Below are 22,703 nucleotides of genomic sequence, written 5' to 3'. Positions count from 1 at the left end.
GAGCTCTTACAAATCAACAAGAAAAACATTACTATCCCAATATAAAAACAGGCAAGAAACATGAACTGACAATTTGCAAAAATGCAGATAGGCAATAAGCATTTGGAAAAACAACCTTTCTACCTAAAGTAGCCTACTTAGGCAAATTTTTCAAGAATAAAAATAATACTTGATGTTGTCAAGAATGTGAGATGAACACTCATCAGCAATAACGGCTGGGAGTACAAATTTCTGCTATATTTTTGGAAAGCATTTTAGCTATATATATGTATATCAGTAATCATGGAAAGAGTTCATGTTTTCTAAGCCTTTACTCAGTTTTAAATTGTGTCTAATGAAACAGTCAGAGATGCAGGCTATAAATAAGAATGTTTATCACTTCATTAAAACAAAAACAAAAAAGCAGAAGTAACCTATGTGTCCAAAAATAGGAGAATGATTAAATAGACTATATTCCCTGTGGTGAAATAAAATAACACATGACTGAATATCATGAAACCATTAATAATTTTTCAAAGAAAGCTTAATGACATGAAAATTTTCACAATATAGAGCGAAATGAAAAAGGCAGAACCCCAAACCATATATATATATATATATATATATATATATATATATATATATGCCAAATTTAAAAGCTATGTATGCATAATATTTATGATGATATATAGGATAAATCAGTAAGAAATGTTATGAAAATATTTGCTGGGGTGGTTGCTGAATTATGGAGTTAATAATTGTTGTCATTATCATAATTTCTGGGAAGCTACTGGGCAGTAGAGTCAACAAAAGATTACCTTTGGAGCCCCTTCCTCTGCCCCATCCTATCACTCTGAATATATTGCAAAGTTTAGGCACACTCTTGCTAATAAGTATACTGCCTTTCTTTACCTGCAAAAAGTCTTCTTTGCTTGACGCTTTCATTATCATTCACAACTTTGAATTAATTCTTAAGTCACAGAAATGCAAGTTAATAATTCTTCATGGTTAAAATGATAAAATCACAATCAAGCATGCAATCCTTCCTCGAAGTCCCCATGCAGCACCAGCCACAGAATGCAAGAGTACGCTGCTGCACCCGACACATACCTTTACAGTCTTCAAATCTTTAGTGTTAAACTTAGTGTAATCTTCTTTTGCTTCTACGGGCTCATCTGATAACTTTACTTTCTGCAATGTTAGAGCAGTGAAGTGTCAAACGTCACCTTGACACTTACATCAGTCCATTAAAAAAAAAACCCAACATGTGCAATTTGGACCAATAGCGAGGCCAAACGGAGCAGCAGACCCTGCAGAGGGCTTACGTTTTACAAGTCGCTTCACTTTTCACCAATTATCTAGGAACTAAGCCAGACGTCCCTTCTGAGAAGCAGCCTTGGTGATGGGGAGATGTGAGCAGGCAAGCCCATGACCCAGCCCTTAGGCTGTCTAGCAATATGATCACATAATGTATGTACCAGGGACAGGGGGCATCGAGGTGACTGCTGACTTCCAGGACAGTCTAAGGGGGGGTGAATGCAGGCACAGAAGGCAAAGAAGAGAATTTCCTTTAAGAGGGCCAGGGGTCCAGCCAGAACCCCGACTTCATTCACCTGCAGGGCTGGTGTAATGTCCATTTAGGAATACAGGAACAGCATTCTGACTGTCACCATCTTTGTATAGCTTTATGTTCTTACCTCCTTTCAATTCAATTATCTCATTTTATCCACATAAGAACAGCCTTGCAAAGCAAGCAGCCAGCAGAAGGAAGCACAGAGGTTAAGTGAACAGCTTAAGGTCACCTCACAGAGGACTTGAGGTGAGATCTCAACTATGGTACAAGTGCTCTTTCCATTGGACCCAAGGCAATTAAGTCAACCTGTACTTCATGATTTCACCTTTCACATGAGCACTTTGCACCAATCAATGAATATGAGAATCTTGTCAAGAGCTAGACTGTGGCCATATGTTCATATTACAGTAGGAATCATGACACATTTATTATGTAAAAGGCATATAGCAGGGCAGGTTAAGTCTTGATGTTTAGCATGGAGAACTGACGGCACAGGGGTCACAGCTTGGACTTTTACAGATTTTCAAGCTCTCTGTGGAGACGCTGGGTTGACAAGACCCAACATGGACCCACCCTAGGAAATGCAGATTTGTTCCCAGCTTCACTCTTCACACCCAGCTTTCACTACACAAGGAACTGTAGAGTCGGTACTAAAAGATGCCACAGCCCACGTACAATACAAATGGGTAAAATGACACGTGTTGAAATTCTTCACCAGCACACTGTTGAATACGTTGGGAAAAAAACATTAACTGTAACATCTACTTAAATTTCTGTTATTTAAAAGACTGAATCACTGCAGATTTGGGGGAGTGTTTCAGAAGAAATAGAAAAGTGGCTCAGAAAGACAGTAACAAAGGGTCTGACTAAATGGGTACAGTTCTGGAAAAAAAGGCAAACAGAAAAGTACAGAGGAATTAATGCTAAGATTGGTCTTATTCTTACAAATGATTTGCAAAGAAGGCACTTAGGAACATCTCCAAATCCACTGATTGCATTCAGCTCTGCTAGCTGACAGTGATAAATTCAAAAGATGGAAGGGGGTGAGCATTGGAAGCCGGGCCTCAACATAGTCAAACATAATAGTAATAAAATAATGCAAAACATATTAAGGATAAAGGCTCCATGCTACGAATTACAACACAGATGCAAAGATACCTAACAGTCACTGGAACGTTATTTCCTGCAAACAATCAACTATATTTCTGTAAAAATCAATCAAGTCCTAGACACAGATGGGAAACCTAGCAGCAGACATTATCCTACACTTGTTTAAACTGCGGTACATCATCCAGTGCAGTTTGCAATGTACACACTGGAGCCCCAGGAAGACACAATAGAGCAGGAAACCTCAGAAAGCAACTAAAATAATCTAGGAGGTGAAGTTGAGATGTAGGAGAAATGAGATGCCAAGATCTAAATCTGGGCTTAGCCAAGTACCGCTCAGGGGCCAAGTCCAGTTGGCTGTCTGTTTTTATAAATGAAGTTTTACTGGAATACAGCCGTACTGATTGGCTTATGAATTGTCTGTGGCCGTCTTCGTGCGGCCAGAGGGTAGGTTCTTGTTTTTTTGTAGAAAGAATTCAGAGCTGAGACTGAGAGGCCAAGTAAGCAAAGGATTTATTGAGTGACAGTACACTCTCAGGAGGGAGCGCAGGCAGGCTCAGGTGAGCAGCAGTGAGTCCTTTTGGCAAGCTGGTTATACGGGGTGTGAAAATGATTGGGTGCAATATACATCAAGGAGGGAGGGATTTGGGGGGTAATTTCCTGGTTTTCATCCCAGGTCCACCTTCCCGAGAGGAGGGGGAGTTTCTGTCCTTATTTGGTTTTGCTCGGATCTGTCATGGTGCCGGTGCATGATGGGTACTGCTCTGGTTGCAATGCTAATTCTACTGTAATGAGGGCATAATGAGCAAAAGGTTACACTCCGACCAGGAGGTTCCTGCCTTTCTTTGTTTGCCTCTAGGACCCTTGTCTTCACAAGATATATGGTCTCCTGTCAGCCCGGAGGTTCCCGCTTTTCTGTGTTTGCCGCTAGAACCCTTGTCACTGCAAGATGTATTACGGTCTCCTGTCACATGACCTTGCCTCCCTCCTCTGCTCATGTCTGGCTAACTGCCTGCTCTAACGTTTCCCCCCTCGAGGAGTCTGGACCCTTAAAATCTTTTAAGGGTCAAAGGGTCGATGGTGCGTCTTCTGTGGCTGCTTCAAGCTGCGCAGGGCCACTGTCCCTACCAGTGGGGTCCAGATCACCTTGCTCTCTGTCGGAGACAGGAGGTCTCAGGGTCATCTACAGTGGCAGAGATAGAGGTGGGGAGGAGAAGGAGGCTGCAGCCCTGTCCAGTGGATGTTGATGGTCCCCATCTTCATGCAGGATGGGCTGAAATCCCTGGCATACCATCATCTGTAGGTGACACTGTTGTAACCTGAAGAAACAGACTTAACAGACTGGAGATTAAAAAGGCAGGGGCCCCAAATCAGCAACAATATGATTGCAATCAGAGGTCCACGCAGGGGTAGGAACCAGGTCATGTTGGGTAACACCCCTCTGACTGCAGTCCATGCGGAGCTGGCACTGGGTTACCCTTTCCAAAAGCGTGTAGCCATTGGGCCTGTTCATCTATCTTTTGGATATCTTCTTCCACCTGGCCAGTGGTGTTGATGTAGGTGCAGCACATTTTTTTGATTACTGCACATACCCCTCCCCGTTCAGCTAGCACATAGTTCAGGGCCAGTCTATTATCCATCACTACACTTGCTAGGAAATAAAGGGGGGATCCCCCATGGTCCTGGCCAGAGGAGACAGAATATCTGGCAGGTTACAAAGCATTGCCTCAAGGTAGGCAAAGCCGCCCATGGGGCCACCAAACAACAGCTGCTCCAGTTCCTGCCAGGATGAGGCCCCTCAGCCTCTTATTTCAGGAGTGGTGGATATTATGGATGGTTACACCTAGGTTCATCTGATTACTTAGTTGGCCTAGCGTGCCCTGTCCCGCAAGCAGGGCATTGTCTATCCAAGGAAAGGCCACAGCCAATCCTGGGGAGGGGAAGGAGAGCTGGGGCTGTTCGGAGAAGGCAGCTGGTTTATGTTCAGGCCGCAGAGAGACAGGCGTCTGGGGGAGTGCATGCCTGGCGCACTTCTGAGGAGCTGAGCCGTTCCTGTAAGTGGTCTGCCCAAGAGGGTGTACCACGCGGCTTGAGGAGAGAGGCCACCGTTACAAGAGGGGTCGTGAGGTGTGGGGACTTTTCCGTAGGCCTTAGGAGGGCCATATTGTAAACGCCGGACAACTGGCGTTTTCCCTCCCTCTTCCACTGGTCACTAGGGGCAGGGGCAGCAAGACAGGCTAGTCTCATTGCACTTGAGAATGAGTACTTGGTATTGGTTAGAAATACTAATGTGAGGGGTGAGATCCAAGCGTGCAAGCTGCGTTAGGGACGGGATATGAACTTCAAGAGGGATGGGATCAGTTTCTTGGCTAGGGCTGGCAAAACCTGATTTCCAGACTCTGAAATCACCTTTAGGACTTATCCTGATTAATTAGGTACTTAGTGAGTTCACTGGTTTTGGTGTCCACCAAAACATCTGAAGATAAAAAGGGCCTACCATTAGTCATTTCAAAGGGGCTGAGCCTTAGCTTGCCTGAGCCTGCCCGTGTTCCCTCCTGAGAGTTTACTCTCTCTCAATAAATCCTCGCTTTGCTTACTTGGCCTCTTGTGACTCGTCTCTGAATTCTTTCTGTGAGGAAACAAGAACCTACCCTCTGGCAACATCTGTGGTAAGCCAGCCAGGAGAATTATTTGGAGGTCAAATATCCCTCCTCCTTTCCCTGGCAAGTCTTAGCCTCTCATCTCACTTGTGCTTCAGAGCCACTGCCTGACTTCTTGTCATTACTCTCCCTTTTGCTCCCTTTGCCTGTCACCTTTCGGACCTGCTTGCTGCAACATACGTGGGCATGAGTCAAGCATATATAAGACACCAGGGTGCGTGCCACCACATGACTCCTGCTGTGTAAGGATATGTGGGTCATGGAAGGGACTAGAGAGAAGATAGGTCTGTCTACCCACCTTAAAACAACTTCCATGCAACGTTTTTAGGCACACAAGCTTAAAACATAACACCCTCCCTTTCCTGTGGCTATCCCCACAGGATTATTTTAGGTCCACTTATGTCTGACTATCTATGTCTCTGTGTCTCTATCTTGCTCTTATTTTTGTGTCTTTCTTCCTTGGAAATGGGGGGAAGAAATTTGTCAGGCGTTTTCCAACCTAGCTGCTAGGTCCTGCACATTTCACTATTGCATATGCATAGGGCATGTCAAGAAAAGTTTCCAGCCATTTTCACAGGCAGCCAGGGACATGGACCATTTGATTAACTGTGATCAGGTTCAACTTTGTGTAAATATAAAATGCAGCCTTACTTGGACTGTAAATGAAAGGAAATTAAGACCTTCCTAGATAATAGAAAGGAGGCTTGTACACAGTCCTACATACCACTTCCCTTAGTGGCCAGTGCCTGTTTTCAGATCCTGACCACCCTTTTAGAGAAAGGGGACTGGGACCTAAATAGCTCCTGGAACTATGAAGACGTCTGTTCCAGGGGAATACACCCTGGAATACATGGATTACTCAATGGTCAGAGTATCTATAGAGGAACCTTCAGGAAGGTCGTTCATCCTGGGTACCAGAGATGGCAGGATAGGACACAGGCCCCAGGACTCTGGGGCTGGCAGAGTGGCCATGTGGCAGGGCCGCTACCCTGACACTGGCCAAAGTGGACAGGACGAGGTGAACAGGGATGCCTGTAGCCAGTCCTGACAGAGGGAACCCCTAAAGGGACATCCTAATTGTAGTGCTCCTCTCTTTTACAGGAGCCCTCTCTCCCTGAAGGATCGATGGGAAGCATCTCCTCCGTCCCCAAGGATTCACCCCTCGGGTGCATTCTAAGTCACTGCGACAAGTTTTCTCTAGATTTTTTTAAACAGGAAAAGCTCATCTTCTTTTGTAATACAGCCTGGCCCCAGTATAAACTTGAGGATGATGAGGTCTGGCCAGAAAATGGAAGCCTCAACTATAATACCATCCTACAGTTAGAAGTTTTTTGCGAAAGGCATGGAAAATGGACAGAGATTCCTTATGTTCAGGCTTTTATGGCCCTAAGAGAGAACCCGGAGCTATGCAAGTCCTGTGTTAGGGAACCTTGCCGGTTGGGACCTGTTCAGACTATTCAAAAACCCCCTCTGGTGCATTTCTGCAGGAAAATAAGTCTCAGACAGAAGAACCAAGTCCTCCTTCGCCATCTTCAGCCCCTCCAGTGCCATATAAGCCTCTTTATCCTTCCATACCAGAAGTGCAGCCAGAGCTCCTTTGCCCCCGCTAAGAAGTAGTAGGCAGACCTCAGGGAATGACCAGAGTCTGCACCCCTTTTCTTTGTCTGACCTCAACCAGTGCTGCACTCACTTAGGCCGATTCTCAGAGGATCCTAGCCAGTTCACTGAAGAATTCCAGGGACTAACGCTTTCCTTCGACCTTACTTGGAAGAACCTGAATGTTGCCATTTCCCACTGCTGCACCCGTGAGGAAAAGACCCATATTTGGGTGCATGCTCAAGCATATGCTGATGGATTATACATCGTCCGACCCAATTATTACCCTGTGAGCATGACAGCAGTGCCACTGATTGATCCCAATTGGAACTATGAACCAGGCCAACCTAGTATCCCTAGAAGAGACCACATGATCCTTTGCCTCACTGAAGGGATGAGACGGTGCATAATTAAACCTGTCAACTATGATAAGGTTAAAGAGATCGCCCAAGGTCAGGACAAAAATCCAGCCCTATTTTGGGCCTGGTTGGTAGATTCCCTCAGAAAGTATACAAATGTGGACCCAGATGCTTTTGAGGGATGCATTGTGCTTGCAACTTACTTCATTTACCATTTGGCCCCCGACGTCCATAGAAAGCTGCAAAAGTTTGCCTTGGGTCGCCAAACCCCTCTCAACCTTCTTATGGATACAGTCTTCAGTGTCTTTAACAATACAGACCAGAGATAGCCTCATCCACCAGAGGGCAGACAGCAGAAGCAAGAAGAACTACAGTCCTGCAGCCTGTGGAACAAAAACCACATTCACAGAAAGATAAACAAGATGAAAAGGCAGAGGGCTACGTAACAGATGAAGGAACAAAATAAAACCCCAGAAAAACAACTAAATGAAGTGGAGATAGGCAACCTTCCAGAAAAAGAATTCAGAATAATGATAGTGAAGATGATCCAGGACCTCGGAAAAAAAATGGAGGCAAAGATTGAGAAGATGCAAGAAATGTTTAACAAAGACTAAGAAGAATTAAAAAACAAACAAACAGAGATAAACAATACAATGACTGAAATGAAAACTACACTAGAAGGAATCAATAGCAGAATAACTGAGGCAGAAGAACGGATAAGTGACCTGGAAGACAGAATGGTGGAATTCACTGCTGCGGAACAGAATAAAGAAAAAAGAATGAAAAGAAATGGAGACAGCCTAAGAGACCTCTGGGACAACATTAAATGCAACAACATTCGCATTATAGGGGTTCCCAGAAGGAGAAGAGAGAGAGAAAGGACCAGAGAAAATATTTGAAGAGATTATAGTCAAAAACTTCCCTAACATGGGAAAGGAAATAGCTATCCAAGTCCAGGAAGCGCAGCAGGTCCCATACAGGATAAACCCAAGGAGAAACATGCCGAGACACATAGTAATCAAATTGGCAAAAATTAAAGACAAAGAAAATTTATTGAAAGCAGCAAGGGAAAAAATGACAAATAACATACAAGGGAACTCCCATAAGGTCAACAGCTGATTTCTCAGCAGAAACTCTACAAGCCAGAAGGGAGTGGCATGATACACTTAAAGTGATGAAAGGGAAGAACCTACAACCAAGATTACTCTACCCGGCAAGGATCTCATTCAGATTCAAAGGAGAAATCAAAAGCTTTACAGACAAGCAAAAGCTAAGTGAATTCAGCACCACCAAACCAGCTCTACAACAAATGCTAAAGGAACTTCTCTAAGTGGGAAACACAAGAGAAGAAAAGCACCTACAAAAACAAACCCAAAACAATTAAGAAAATGGTCATAGGAACATACATATTGATAATCAACTTAAACGTGAATGGATTAAATGCTCCAACCAGAAGACACAGGCTTGCTGAATGGATACAAAAACAAGACCTATATATATGCTGTCTACAAGAGACCCACTTCAGACCTAGGGACACATACAGACTGAAAGTGAGGGGATGGAAAAAGATATTCCATGCAAATGGAAATCAAAAGAAAGCTGGAGTAGCTATACTCGTATCAGATAAAATAGACTTTAAAATAAAGAATGTTACAAGAGACAAGGAAGAACACTACATAATGATCCAGGGATCAATCCAAGAAGAAGATATAACAATTATAAATATATATGCACCCAACATAGGAGCACCTCAATACATAAGGCAACTGCTAACAGCTATGAAAGAGGAAATCGACAGTAACATAATAATAGTGGGGGACTTTAACACCTCACTTACACCAATGGACAGATCATCCAAAATGAAAATAAATAAGGAAACAGAAGCTTTAAATGACACAATAGACCAGACAGATTTAATTGATATTTATAGGACATTCCAACCAAAAACAGCAGAATACATTTTCTTCTCAAGTGTGCACGGAACATTCTCCAGGATCGATCACATCTTGGGTCACAAATCAAGCCTCAGTAAATTTAAGAAAATTGAAATCATATCAAGCATCTTTTCTGACCACAACGCTCTGAGATTGGAAATGAATTACAGGTAAAAAAACGTAACAAACACAAACACATGGAGGCTAAACAATACATTACTAAATAACCAAGAGATCACTGAAGAAATCAAAGAGGAGGTCAAAAAATACCTAGAGACAAGTGACAATGAAAACACGATGATCCAAAACCTATGGGATGCAGCAAAAGCAGTTCTAAGAGGGAAGTTTATAACTATACAAGCCTACCTCAAGAAACAAGAAAAATCTCAAATAAACAATCTAACCTTACACTTACAAGGAACTAGAGAAAGAAGAAAAAACAGAACCCAAAGTTAGCAGAAGAAATCATAAAGATCAGAGCAGAAATAAATGAAATAGAAACAAAGAATAGCAAATATCAATAAAACTAAAAGCTGGTTCTTTGAGAAGATAAACAAAATTGATAAACCATTAGCCAGACTCATCAAGAAAAAGAGGGAGAGGACTCAAATCAATAAAATTAGAAATGAAAAAGGAGAAGTTACAACAGACACTGCAGAAATACAAAGCATCCTAAAAGACTACTACAAGCAACTCTATGCCAATAAAATGGACAACCTGGAAGAAATGGACAAATTCTTAGAAAGGTATAACCTTCCAAGACTGAACCAGGATGAAATAGAAAATATGAACAGACCAATCACAAGTAATGAAATTGAAACTGTGATTAAAAATCTTCCAACAAACAAAAGTCCAGGACCAGATGGCTTCACAGGTGAATTCCATCAAACATTTAGAGAAGAGCTAACACCCATCCTTCTCAAACTCTTCCAAAAAATTGCAGAGGAAGGAACACTCTCAAACTCATTCTACAATGCCACCATCACCCTGATACCAAAACCAGACAAAGATACTACAAAAAAAGAAAATTACAGACCAATATCACTGATGAATATAGATGCAGAAATCCTCAACAAAATACTAGCAAACAGAATCCAACAACACATTAAAAGGATCATACACCATGATCAAGTGGGATTTATCCCACAGATGCAAGGATTCTTCAATATATGCAAATCAATCAATGTGATACACCATATTAACAAACCGAAGAATAAAAACCATATGATCATCTCAATAGATGCAGAAAAAGCTTTTGACAAATTCAACACCTATTTATGATAAAAACTCTCCAGAAAGTGGGCATAGAGGGAACCTACCTCAACATAATAAAGGCCATATATGACAAACCCACAGCAAACATCATTCTCAATGGTGAAAAACTGAAAGCATTTCCTCTAAGATCAGGAACAAGACAAGGATGTCCACACTCACCACTATTATTCAACATAGTTCTGGAAGTCCTAGCCATGGCAATCAGAGAAGAAAAAGAAATAAAAGGAATACAGATTGGAAAAGAAGAAGTAAAACTGTGACTGTTTGCAGATGACGTGATACTATACATAGAGAATCCTAAAAATGCCACCAGAAAACTACTAGAGCTAATCGATGAATTTGGTAAAGTTGCAGGATACAAAATTAATGCACAGAAATCTCTTGCATTCCTATACACCAATGATGAAAAATCTTAAAGAGAAATTAAGGAAACACTCCCATTTACCATTGTAACAGAAATAATAAAATACCTAGGAATAAACCTACCTAAGCAGACAAAAGACCTGTATGCAGAAAACTATAAGACACTGATGAAAGAAATTAAAGATGATACCGAGATTAACCAAGATGGCGGAGTAGAAGGACGTGCTCTCACTCCCTCTTGCGAGAGCACCAGAATCACAACTGGCTGCTGGACAATCATTGACAGGAAGACCCTGGACTTCACCAAGGAGGACACCCCACGTCCAAGGACAGAGGAGAAGCCACAGTGAGACGGTAGGAGGGGCACAATCAGAGTAAAATCAAATCCCATAACTGCTGGGTGGGTGACTCACAGACTGGCGAACACTTATACCACAGAAGTCCACCCACTGGAGTGAAGGTTCTGAGCCCCACCTCAGGCTTCCCAACCTGGGGGTCCGGCAAAGGGAGGAGGAATTCCTAGAGAATCAGACTTTGAAGTCTAGTGGGAATTGATTGCAGGACTGTGACAGGACTGGGGGAAACAGAGACCCCACTCTTGGAGGGCACACACAAAGTAATGTGTGCATCGGGACCCAGGGGAAGGAGCAGTGACCCTGGGGGAGACTGAACCAGACGTACCTGCTGGTGTTGGGGGGTCTCCTGCAGAGGCGAGTGGTGGCTCTGTTTCACCGTGGGGATAAGGACACTGGCAGCAGAGGTCCTGGGAAGTTCTCCTTGGCGTGAGCCCTCCCAGAGTCTGCCATTAACCCCACCAAAGAGCACGGGTAGGCTCCAGTGTTGGGTTGCCTCAGGCAAAACAACCAACAGGGAGGGAACCCAGCCCCACCCATCAACAGTCAAGTGGATTAAGGTTTTACTGGGCTCTGATCGCCACAGCAACAGGGAGGGAACCCAGCCCCACCCATCAACAGTCAAGTGGATTAAGGTTTTACTGAGCTCTGACCGCCACAGCAACAGTCAGCTCTACCCACCACCAGAGCCTCCCATCAAGCCTCTTAGATAGCCTCAACCACCAGAGGGCAGACAACAGAAGCAAGAAAAACTACAATCCTGCAGCCTGTGGACCAAAAACCACAGTTACAGAAAGACAGAGAAGATGAAAAGGCAGAGGGCTATGTACCAGATGAAGGAACAAGAAAAAACCCCAGAAAAACAACTAAATGAAGTGGAGATAGGCAACCTTCCAGAAAAAGAATTCAGAATAATGATAGTGAAGATGATCCAGGACCTCGGAATAAGAATGGAGGCAAAGATTGAGAAGATGCAAGAAATGATTAACAAAGACCTAGAAGAATTAAAGAACAAACAAACAGAGATGACCAATACAATAACTGAAATGAAAACTACACTAGAAGGAATCAATAGCAGAATAACTGAGGCAGAAGAACGGATAAGTGACCTGGAAGACAGAATGGTGGAATTCACTGCTGCGGAACAGACTAAAGAAAAAAGAATAAAAAGAAATGAAGACAGCCTAAGAGACCTCTGGGACAACATTAAACGCAACAACATTCGCATTATAGGGGTCCCAGAAGGAGAAGAGAGAGAGAGAGGACCAGAGAAAATATTTGAAGAGATTATAATCGAAAACTTCCCTAACATGGGAAAGGAAATAGCCACCCAAGTCCAGGAAGCGCAGAGAGTCCCATACAGAATAAACCCAAGGAGAAACACGCCGAGACACATAGTAATCAAAGTGGCAAAAATTAAAGACAAAGAAAAATTATTGAAAGCAGCAAGGGAAAAACGACAAATAACATACAAGGGAACCCCCATAAGGTTAACAGCTGATTTCTCAGCAGAAACTCTGCAAGCCAGAAGGGAGTGGCATGAAATACTTAAAGTGATGAAAGGGAAGAACCTACAACCAAGATTACTCTACCCAGCAAGGATCTCATTTAGATTTGATGGAGAAATCAAAAGCTTTACAGACAAGCAAAAGCTAAGAGAATTCAGCACCACCAAACCAGCTCTACAACAAATGCTAAAGGAACTTCTCTAAGTGGGAAACACAAGAGAAGAAAAGCACCTACAAAAACAAACCCAAAACAATTAAGAAAATGGTCATAGGAACATACATATCGATAATTACCTTAAACGTGAATGGATTAAATGCCCCAACCAAAAGACATAGACTGGCTGAATGGATACAAAAACAAGACCCATATATATGCTGTCTACAAGAGACCCACTTCAGACCTAGGGACACATACAGACTGAAAGTGAGGGGATGGAAAAAGATATTCCATGCAAATGGAAATCAAAAGAAAGCTGGAGTAGCTATACTCATATCAGATAAAATAGACTTTAAAATAAAGAATGTTACAAGAGACAAGGAAGGACACTACATAATGATCCAGGGATCAATCCAAGAAGAAGATATAACAATTATAAATATATATGCACCCAACATAGGAGCACCTCAATACATAAGGCAACTGCTAACAGCTATAAAAGAGGAAATCGACAGTAACACAATAATAGTGGGGGACTTTAACACCTCACTTACACCAATGGACAGATCATCCAAAATGAAAATAAATAAGGAAACAGAAGCTTTAAATGACACAATAGACCAGATAGATTTAATTGATATATATAGGACATTCCATCCAAAAACGGCAGATTACACGTTCTTCTCAAGTGCACACGGAACATTCTCCAGGATAGATCACATCTTGGGTCACAAATCAAGCCTCAGTAAATTTAAGAAAATTGAAATCATATCAAGCATCTTTTCTGACCACAACGCTATGAGATTAGAAATGAATTACAGGGAAAAAAACGTAAAAAAGACAAACACATGGAGGCTAAACAATACGTTACTAAATAACCAAGAGATCACTGAAGAAATCAAACAGGAAATAAAAAAATACCTAGAGACAAATGACAATGAAAACACGACGACCCAAAACCTATGGGATGCAGCAAAAGCGGTTCTAAGAGGGAAGTTTATAGCTATACAAGCCTACCTAAAGAAACAAGAAAAATCTCAAGTAAACAATCTAACTTTACACCTAAAGAAACTAGAGAAAGAAGAACAAACAAAACCCAAAGTTAGCAGAAGGAAAGAAATCATAAAGATCAGAGCAGAAATAAATGAAATAGAAACAAAGAAAACAATAGCAAAGATCAATAAAACTAAAAGTTGGTTCTTTGAGAAGATAAACAAAATTGATAAGCCATTAGCCAGACTCATCAAGAAAAAGAGGGAGAGGACTCAAATCAATAAAATCAGAAATGAAAATGGAGAAGTTACAACAGACACCGCAGAAATACAAAACATCCTAAGAGACTACTACAAGCAACTTTATGCCAATAAAATGGACAACCTGGAAGAAATGGACAAATTCTTAGAAAGGTATAACCTTCCAAGACTGAACCAGGAAGAAACAGAAAATATCAACAGACCAATCACAAGTAATGAAATTGAAACTGTGATTAAAAATCTTCCAACAAACAAAAGTCCAGGACCAGATGGCTTCACAGGTGAATTCTATCAAACATTTAGAGAAGAGCTAACACCCATCCTTCTCAAACTCTTCCAAAAAATTGCAGAGGAAGGAACTCTCCCAAACTCATTCTATGAGGCCACCATCACCCTGATACCAAAACCAGACAAAGACACTACAAAAAAAGAAAATTACAGACCAATATCACTGATGAATATAGATGCAAAAATCCTCAACAAAATACTAGCAAACAGAATCCAACAACACATTAAAAGCATCATACACCACGATCAAGTGGGATTTATCCCAGGGATGCAAGGATTCTTCAATATACGCAAATCAATCAATGTGATACACCATATTAACAAATTGAAGAATAAAAACCATATGATCATCTCAATAGATGCAGAAAAAGCTTTTGACAAAATTCAACACCCATTTATGATAAAAACTCTCCAGAAAGTGGGCATAGAGGGAACCTACCTCAACATAATAAAGGCCATATATGACAAACCCACAGCAAACATCATTCTCAATGGTGAAAAACTGAAAGCATTTCCTCTAAGATCAGGAACGAGACAAGGATGTCCACTCTCACCACTATTATTCAACATAGTTCTGGAAGTCCTAGCCACGGCAATCAGAGAAGAAAAAGAAATAAAAGGAATACAAATTGGAAAAGAAGAAGTAAAACTGTCACTGTTTGCGGATGACATGATACTATACATAGAGAATCCTAAAACTGCCACCAGAAAACTGCTAGAGCTAATTAATGAATATGGTAAAGTTGCAGGTTACAAAATTAATGCACAGAAATCTCTTGCATTCCTATACACTAATGATGAAAAATCTGAAAGAGAAATTATGGAAACACTCCCATTTACCATTGCAACAAAAAGAATAAAATACCTAGGAATAAACCTACCTAGGGAGACAAAAGACCTGTATGCAGAAAACTATAAGACACTGATGAAAGAAATTAAAGATGATACCAACAGATGGAGAGATATACCATGTTCTTGGATTGGAAGAATCAACATTGTGAAAATGAGTATACTACCCAAAGCAATCTACAGATTCAATGCAATCCCTATCAAATTACCAATGGCATTTTTTACGGAGCTAGAACAAATCATCTTAAAATTTGTATGGAGACACAAAAGACCCCGAATAGCCAAAGCAGTCTTGAGGCAAAAAAATGGAGCTGGAGGAATCAGACTCCCTGACTTCAGACTATACTACAAAGCTACAGTAATCAAGACAATATGGTACTGGCACAAAAACAGAAACATAGATCAATGGAACAAGATAGAAAGCCCAGAGATTAACCCACGCACCTATGGTCAACTAATCTATGACAAAGGAGGCAAAGATATACAATGGAGAAAAGACAGTCTCTTCAATAAGTGGTGCTGGGAAAACTGGACAGCCACATGTAAAAGAATGAAATTAGAATACTCCCTAACACCATACACAAAAATAAACTCAAAATGGATTAGAGACCTAAATATAAGACTGGACACTATAAAACTCTTAGAGGAAAACATAGGAAGAACACTCTTTGACATAAATCACAGCAAGATCTTTTTCGATCCACCTCCTAGAGTAATGGAAATAAAAACAAAAATAAACAAGTGGGACCTAATGAAACTTCAAAGCTTTTGCACAGCAAAGGAAACCATAAACAAGACGAAAAGACAACCCTCAGAATGGGAGAAAATATTTGCAAATGAATCAACGGACAAAGGATTAATCTCCAAAATATATAAACAGCTCATTCAGCTCAATATCAAAGAAACAAACACCCCAATCCAAAAATGGGCAGAAGACCTAAATAGACATTTCTCCAAAGAAGACATACAGACGGCCACGAAGCACATGAAAAGATGCTCAACATCACTAATTATTAGAGAAATGCAAATCAAAACTACAATGAGGTATCACCTCACTCCTGTTAGAATGGGCATCATCAGAAAATCTACAAACAACAAATGCTGGAGAGGGTGTGGAGAAAAGGGAACCCTCTTGCACTGTTGGTGGGAATGTAAATTGATACAGCCACTATGGAGAACAATATGGAGGTTCCTTAAAAAACTAAAAATAGAATTACCATATGACCCAGCAATCCCACTACTGGGCATATACCCAGAGAAAACCGTAATTCAAAAAGACACGTGCACCCGAATGTTCATTGCAGCACTATTTACAATAGCCAGGTCATGGAAGCAACCTAAATGCCCATCAACAGACGAATGGATAAAGAAGTTGTGGTACATATATACGATGGAATATTATTCAGCCATAAAAAGGAACGAAATTGAGTCATTTGTTGAGAAGTGGATGGATCTAGAGACTGTCATACAGAGTGAAGTAAGTCAGAAAGAGAAAAACAAATATCGTATGTTAATGCATGTATGTGGAACGTAGAAAAATGGTACAGATGAGCCAGTTTGCAGGGCAGAAGTTGAGACACAGATGTAGAGAATGGACATATGGACACCAAGGGGGGAAAACTGCGATGAGGTGGGGATGGTGATGTGCTGAATTGGGCGATTGGGATTGACATGTATACACTGATGTGTATAAAACTGATGCCTAATAAGAACCTGCAGTATAAAAAAACAAACAAAACAACTAATACTAAACTTTCATTGGGTTATTTGTATGGAAATATGTTAATATAAATGTTTCAGACATTACATGAAATTTCTAAAAATCTTATATTTGTATTTGTATGGAAATATGTATGGAAATATGTTAATATAAATGATTCAGACAGTACATGAAATTTCTAAAAATCTTATATTTGTATTTGTATGGAAATATGTATGGAAATATGTTAATATAAATGTTTCAGACATTACATGAAATTTCTAAAAATCTTATATTTGTATTTGTATGGAAATATGTATGGAAATATGTTAATATAAATGTTTCAGACATTACATGAAATTTCTAAAAATCTTATATTTGTATTTGTATGGAAATATGTATGGAAATATGTTAATATAAATGTTTCAGACATTACAGGAAATTTCTAAAAATCTTATATTTGTATTTGTATGGAAATATGTATGGAAATATGTTAATATAAATGTTTCAGACATTACAGGAAACGTCTAAAAATCTTATATGTTCTGGTATAATGTTATAAGTAATAATCCTAGTTATCACTTTAAAATGTATATCTCAGAAATAACTAATTTTCTTGTCAACTGCATTATTATGAACTTTCATCAAATCTTTAACCATGGTCATTTTTAAGTCTTTTGTCATTTACAGACAGTTCTGGGTGTACTCTGATGATTTTGCAAATATGTTCCTATAAAAGAGTTTCATCTTCAAGAAATTCATGGAAAAGACTCTGACAAGTACAGGTTTCTGGTAACTGACTGTACTGCTGAACTGAATGAATAAGCATTTTCAGAACTCTAATGAAAAACTGATGAACTCATAAAAGTGCTAACAAAAGATCAACATGAAAAAAAAGAAATTAATTACATGGGACTGAGTGAACTGATGAGGATGAGTATAATTTTTGTGACTTTCTGTCTGAATTAAAAAAAAAAAAAATCCCACAAGGACTCAGAGGAAAAGAATATACAAATCAATTTTCACTGCAAAGTAAAGGAGCTGTTACAGTGGAGGATTACTGGACTGAATGTCAATGTTATGACATAGCATAAGTGTGTTTCATGTTTGGTAATTGCAATCATTGTTGCTTTTGTTGTGGTCAAAAAAAAAAAAAAAAAAAAGATGATACCAACAGATGGAGAGATATACCATGTTCTTGGATTGGAAGAATCAACATTGTGAAAATGACTATACTACTCAAAGCAATCTACAGATTCAATGCAATCCCTATCAAATTACCAATGGCATTTTTTACAGAAGTAGAACAAAAAATCTTAAAATTTGTATGGAGACACAAAAGACCCTGAATAGCCAAAGCAGTCTTGACGGAAAAAAACGGAGCTGGAGGAATCAGACTCCTTGACTTCAGACTATACTACAAAGCTACAGTAATCAAGACAATATGGTACTGAATCAAAAACAGAAATATAGATCAATGGAACAAGATAGAAAGCCCAGAGATAAACCCATGCACCTATGGTCAATTAATCTATGACAAAGGAGGCAAGGATATACAATGGAGAAAAGACAGTCTCTTCAATAAGTGGTGCTGGGAAAACTGGACAGCTACATGTAAAAGAATGAAATTAGAACACTCTCTAACACCATACATAAAAATAAACTCAAAATGGATTCGAGACCTAAATGTAAGACCGGACACTATAAAACTCTTAGAGGAAAACATAGGAAGAACACCCTTTGACATAAATCACAGCAAGATCTTTTTTGACCCAACTCCTAATGGAAATAAAAACAAAAATAAACAAATGGGACCTAATGAAACTTAAAAGCTTTTGCACAGCAAAGGAAATCATAAACAAGACGAAAAGACAACCCTCAGAATAGGAGAAAATATTTGCAAACGAATCAATGGACAAAGGATTAATCTCCAAAATACATAAACAGCTCATGCAGCTCAATATTAAAGAAACAAACAACCCAATCCAAAAATGGGCAGAAGACCTAGATAGACATTTCTCCAAAGAGGACATACAGATGGCCAAGAAGCACATGAAAAGCTGCTCAACCTCACTCATTATTAGAGAAATGCAAATCAAAACTACAATGAGGTATCACCTCACACCAGTTAGAATGGGCATCATCAGAAAATCTACAAACAACAAAAGCTGGAGAGGGTGTGGAGAAAAGGGAACCCTCTTGCACTGTTGGTGGGAATGTAAATTGATACAGCCACTATGGAGAATAGTATGGAGGTTCCTTAAAAAACTAAAAATAGAATTACCATATGATCCAGCAATCCCACTATTGGGCATATACCCAGAGAAAACTATAATTCAAAAAGACACATACACCCCAATGTTCAATGCAGCACTATTTACAATAGCCAGGTCATGGAAGCAATCTAAATGCTCATCGACAGACGAATGGATAAAGAAGTTGTGGTACATATATTCAATGGACTATTACTCAGCCATAAAAAGGAACGAAATTGAGTCATTTGTTGAGACGTGGGTGGATCTAGAGACTGTCATACAGAGTGAAGTAAGTCAGAAAGAGAAAAACAAATATCGTCTATTAACGCATGTATGTGGAAGCTAGAAAAATGGTATAGATGAACCAGTTTGCAGGGCAGAAGTTGAGACACAGATGTAGAGAACAAACGTATGGACACCAAGGGGGGAAAACCACGGTGGGGGGTGGGGATGGTGGTGTGCTGAATTGGGTGATTGGGATTGACGTGTATTCACTGATGTGTATAAAATTGATGACTAATAAGAACCTGCTGTATTAAAACATAAATAATATAAAATTCAAAAATTAAAAATAAATAAATAAATAATAGAGACCAGGCTGAGGAAGAAAGGAGGAAGCAGCGTGACTTGAGAAGGGTCCATCGGCAAGCCAAGATTCTGGCAGCCATTATGGCAGGACCTAACCCACCTCCTGGTCACCCCAAAGGTACTTCCAGAAGGCTCCACCAGGTAAAGGAGCCTGTTTTAGCTGTGGGAGCCCCAAAGACTGGAGCAAGGAATGCCCAGGAAATAGGTCCCAGCCTCTACCCAAGACGCCATGCCCACTCTGTTAGAAGATGGGTCACTGGAGCAGGGAAGGGCCCTCAGCTCCAAAGGGAGCAGGGAAATTCCCCCTTGCCAGTCATGTCAGTGGTTGATTGATGAGACCTGGGACCTCCCCAGGCTCTGAGAAGACAGTCATCATCACAAGGGAGGAACCATGGGTGACCAGTGACGTGGCAGGTAAGCTTGTCCAGTTTCCAGTGGACAGAGAAGCCACTTACTCTGGCCTGACTTCTCACACTGGGCCTCTTGCCCCTGAAACTTGCTGTATCATTAGGGTAGAAGGCAGGTCAAAGCTGAAACTTTTCACCACCCCTCTACTTTGCACCTGGGGAAAGACCCTTATAACTTACAAGTTTCTTGTCATGCTTGAATGCCCTAGCCCATTATTGGGAAGAGACTTTCCTTCAGCCTTGCGGGCAACTTTTACTCTCCCTGAAAACCAAAACCAAGGCCTATTTTTGGCTGGACTATGCATTATACAAGACATGGACAGTCCGGCCCATAATATTTCCCCAGAAATGGAAAAACTTACAGATCCACAGGTCTGGGAATCAGGGAATCCCAGGATGGGCAAAATTTGCCACTCCTTAAAAATCACCTTTCAAAGGAGGCTAATATCCTCCCTTCCAGGTGTCGGTACCCCATAAAACCAGAGGCTCGACGAGGACTCAAACCCCAGATCTCAAAATTCATCAAATGTGGGCCTTTGGTATCATGCCCGTCTCCTTGTAATGCTCCAATCCTACCTATCCTCAAACCAAATGAGGACTATAGCGTGGTCCAAGATCTTCAAATCATAAATGAAGCTATGATTCCTCACCATCTGACTGTTCCCAATCCATACACGATCCTTACTCAGACCCCGGAGGACACAGCATGGTTTATAGTCCTTGATCTTAAAGATGCCTTCTTCTGTATACCTGTTCACTCTGATTCCCAATACCTTTTTACCTTTGAATGGACTGATCCAGACACCAATATGACCCAACAATATACCTGGACTGTCCTTCCCGAGGGATTCTGGGACAGACCACACCTGTTTGGCAACGCCCTAGCAAAGGAACTTAAGGAACTTACATTAGAGATGGGGGCATTATTACACTATGTAAATGACCTCCTTATTTTCAGCCCCTCGGAGGAAGCCTCAGACCAAAACACTGTACAGGCCCTCAGTTTCCTGGGCTCGGGGTAAAAGGTACCCCGAGCCCAAATCTCCTCCCACAGAGTCACCTACACCAGACGTGTTGTGTTCTAAGCCCGGGAAAGCTCCCCCTTACGACCCGGTTTGAGGAGGCAGTCCTCCACTGACAGCCCCCACACACAAAGAGACAGCTCAGAACCTTCCTAGGGATGGCTGGATTTTGAAGGATTTGGATCCCTGGGTTTGGTCTCATGGCAAAGCCATTATATGAGGCCTTGAAGGGACTAGACACAGAACCTGTAGATTGGATGGGCAATTTACAAAGAGCATTTGATCAGATGAAGACCGTCGTGACTAGTGCCCCAGCCCTAGGGATCCCAGATCTAAACGAGCCCTTTACTCTGTTTACCTCAGAAAAACAGGGAATAGCCCTGGGAATTCTCACCCAAAAGGTGGGACCCATCCCATGGTCGGTGGCATCTCTCCAAGCAATTGGACCCAGTGGCCTCGGGATGTGTCTGAGAGCTGTAGTGGCCACAGCTCTGCTAACTGAAGAGGCCACAAAACTCACCATGGGTCAACCCCCTAGAGGTATTGACGCCACACTCGATACAGGGAATACCAGAAATTAAGGGACACCAATGGCTGACTGGAGGTCCTGTCACAAAATATGACGCCCTCCTTCTTAACTCTCCTGAAGTGACCTTTAAGGTATGTCAGACCCTAAATCCAGCCACCCTTATACCAATAGAAAGCCCAGAGGAATTACCTCATTCTTGCACTGAGACCATTGAACAGGTGTACTCTAGTAGACCTGACCTTAGGGACCAGCCTCTTGATGACCCTGAAGCTGTCTGGTTTACTGATGGAAGTAGCTATATATAAGACAGCATCCAGAAGGCAGGGTATGCCATAGTAGATCTACGTAAGATCATAGAAGCTGGTGTCCTGCCACCTCAAATCTCAGCACAAAAAGCCGAGCTTAGAGTTCTAACTCAAGCTCTCAGGCTAGGAAGAGACAAGAGGATCAATATCTATAGCGATTCTAAGTATGTATTTTTTGGTGTTACATGCATATGCTGCCATTTGGAAGCACAGAGGACCCCTAACTGCATGGGATTCCCCAATCCAGCATTGCCAGGAGCTCTTAGAACTCCCGGAGGCAATACGAGACCCTAAGGAGGTGGCAGTTATTCACGGCAAGGGACCTCAGAAAGGAAACTCAGACATAATCAAAGGAAACAACCTGGCAAAGAGTGTAGTTCTTGTAAAACCCCTTTTACTTGGGCTGCCTTGCTCCCCCAGGTACCAACCCGCAACCCGCTTTCGTCACCTCAGTACACAATCAAGGAAATACAGTGGGCTAGAACTAGGGGATATCAAAAAGGCCCTGATGGACGGTGGATTAAGGAAAAACAATACTACTGCCCAGAGCATTACAGTGGAAATTTTTTAAATCACTCCATGACTCCTCTCATTTGGGAAGGGATGCTTTGATGAACCTGGTAGAGAAAGTCTTCTCTGGAATG

The 22,703-nt window shown here is 41.2% G+C and overlaps 1 protein-coding gene across 12 annotated transcripts in view; it reads right to left on the bottom strand.

The window, feature by feature from the left end:
* Positions 1-22,703, bottom strand: part of RNASEH2B (ribonuclease H2 subunit B) — a 104,028-nt gene that overhangs the window by 13,237 nt on the left and 68,088 nt on the right. For 11 of the 12 annotated variants that reach the window (XM_057532858.1, XM_057532860.1, XM_057532857.1 and 8 more), the window contains one exon: positions 1,090-1,170. The exons of the other annotated variant lie outside the window; for it this stretch is intronic. In XM_057532858.1, the coding sequence (XP_057388841.1) occupies positions 1,090-1,170 (81 nt within the window). The remainder of the gene's footprint in view (positions 1-1,089; positions 1,171-22,703) is intronic. 12 annotated transcript variants of the gene reach the window in all.

This window comes from Balaenoptera acutorostrata, chromosome 18 (assembly GCF_949987535.1).
Source record: "Balaenoptera acutorostrata chromosome 18, mBalAcu1.1, whole genome shotgun sequence".
Taxonomy (NCBI): Eukaryota; Metazoa; Chordata; class Mammalia; order Artiodactyla; family Balaenopteridae; genus Balaenoptera; species Balaenoptera acutorostrata.
This window is presented reverse-complemented; position numbering and strand designations above follow the sequence as displayed.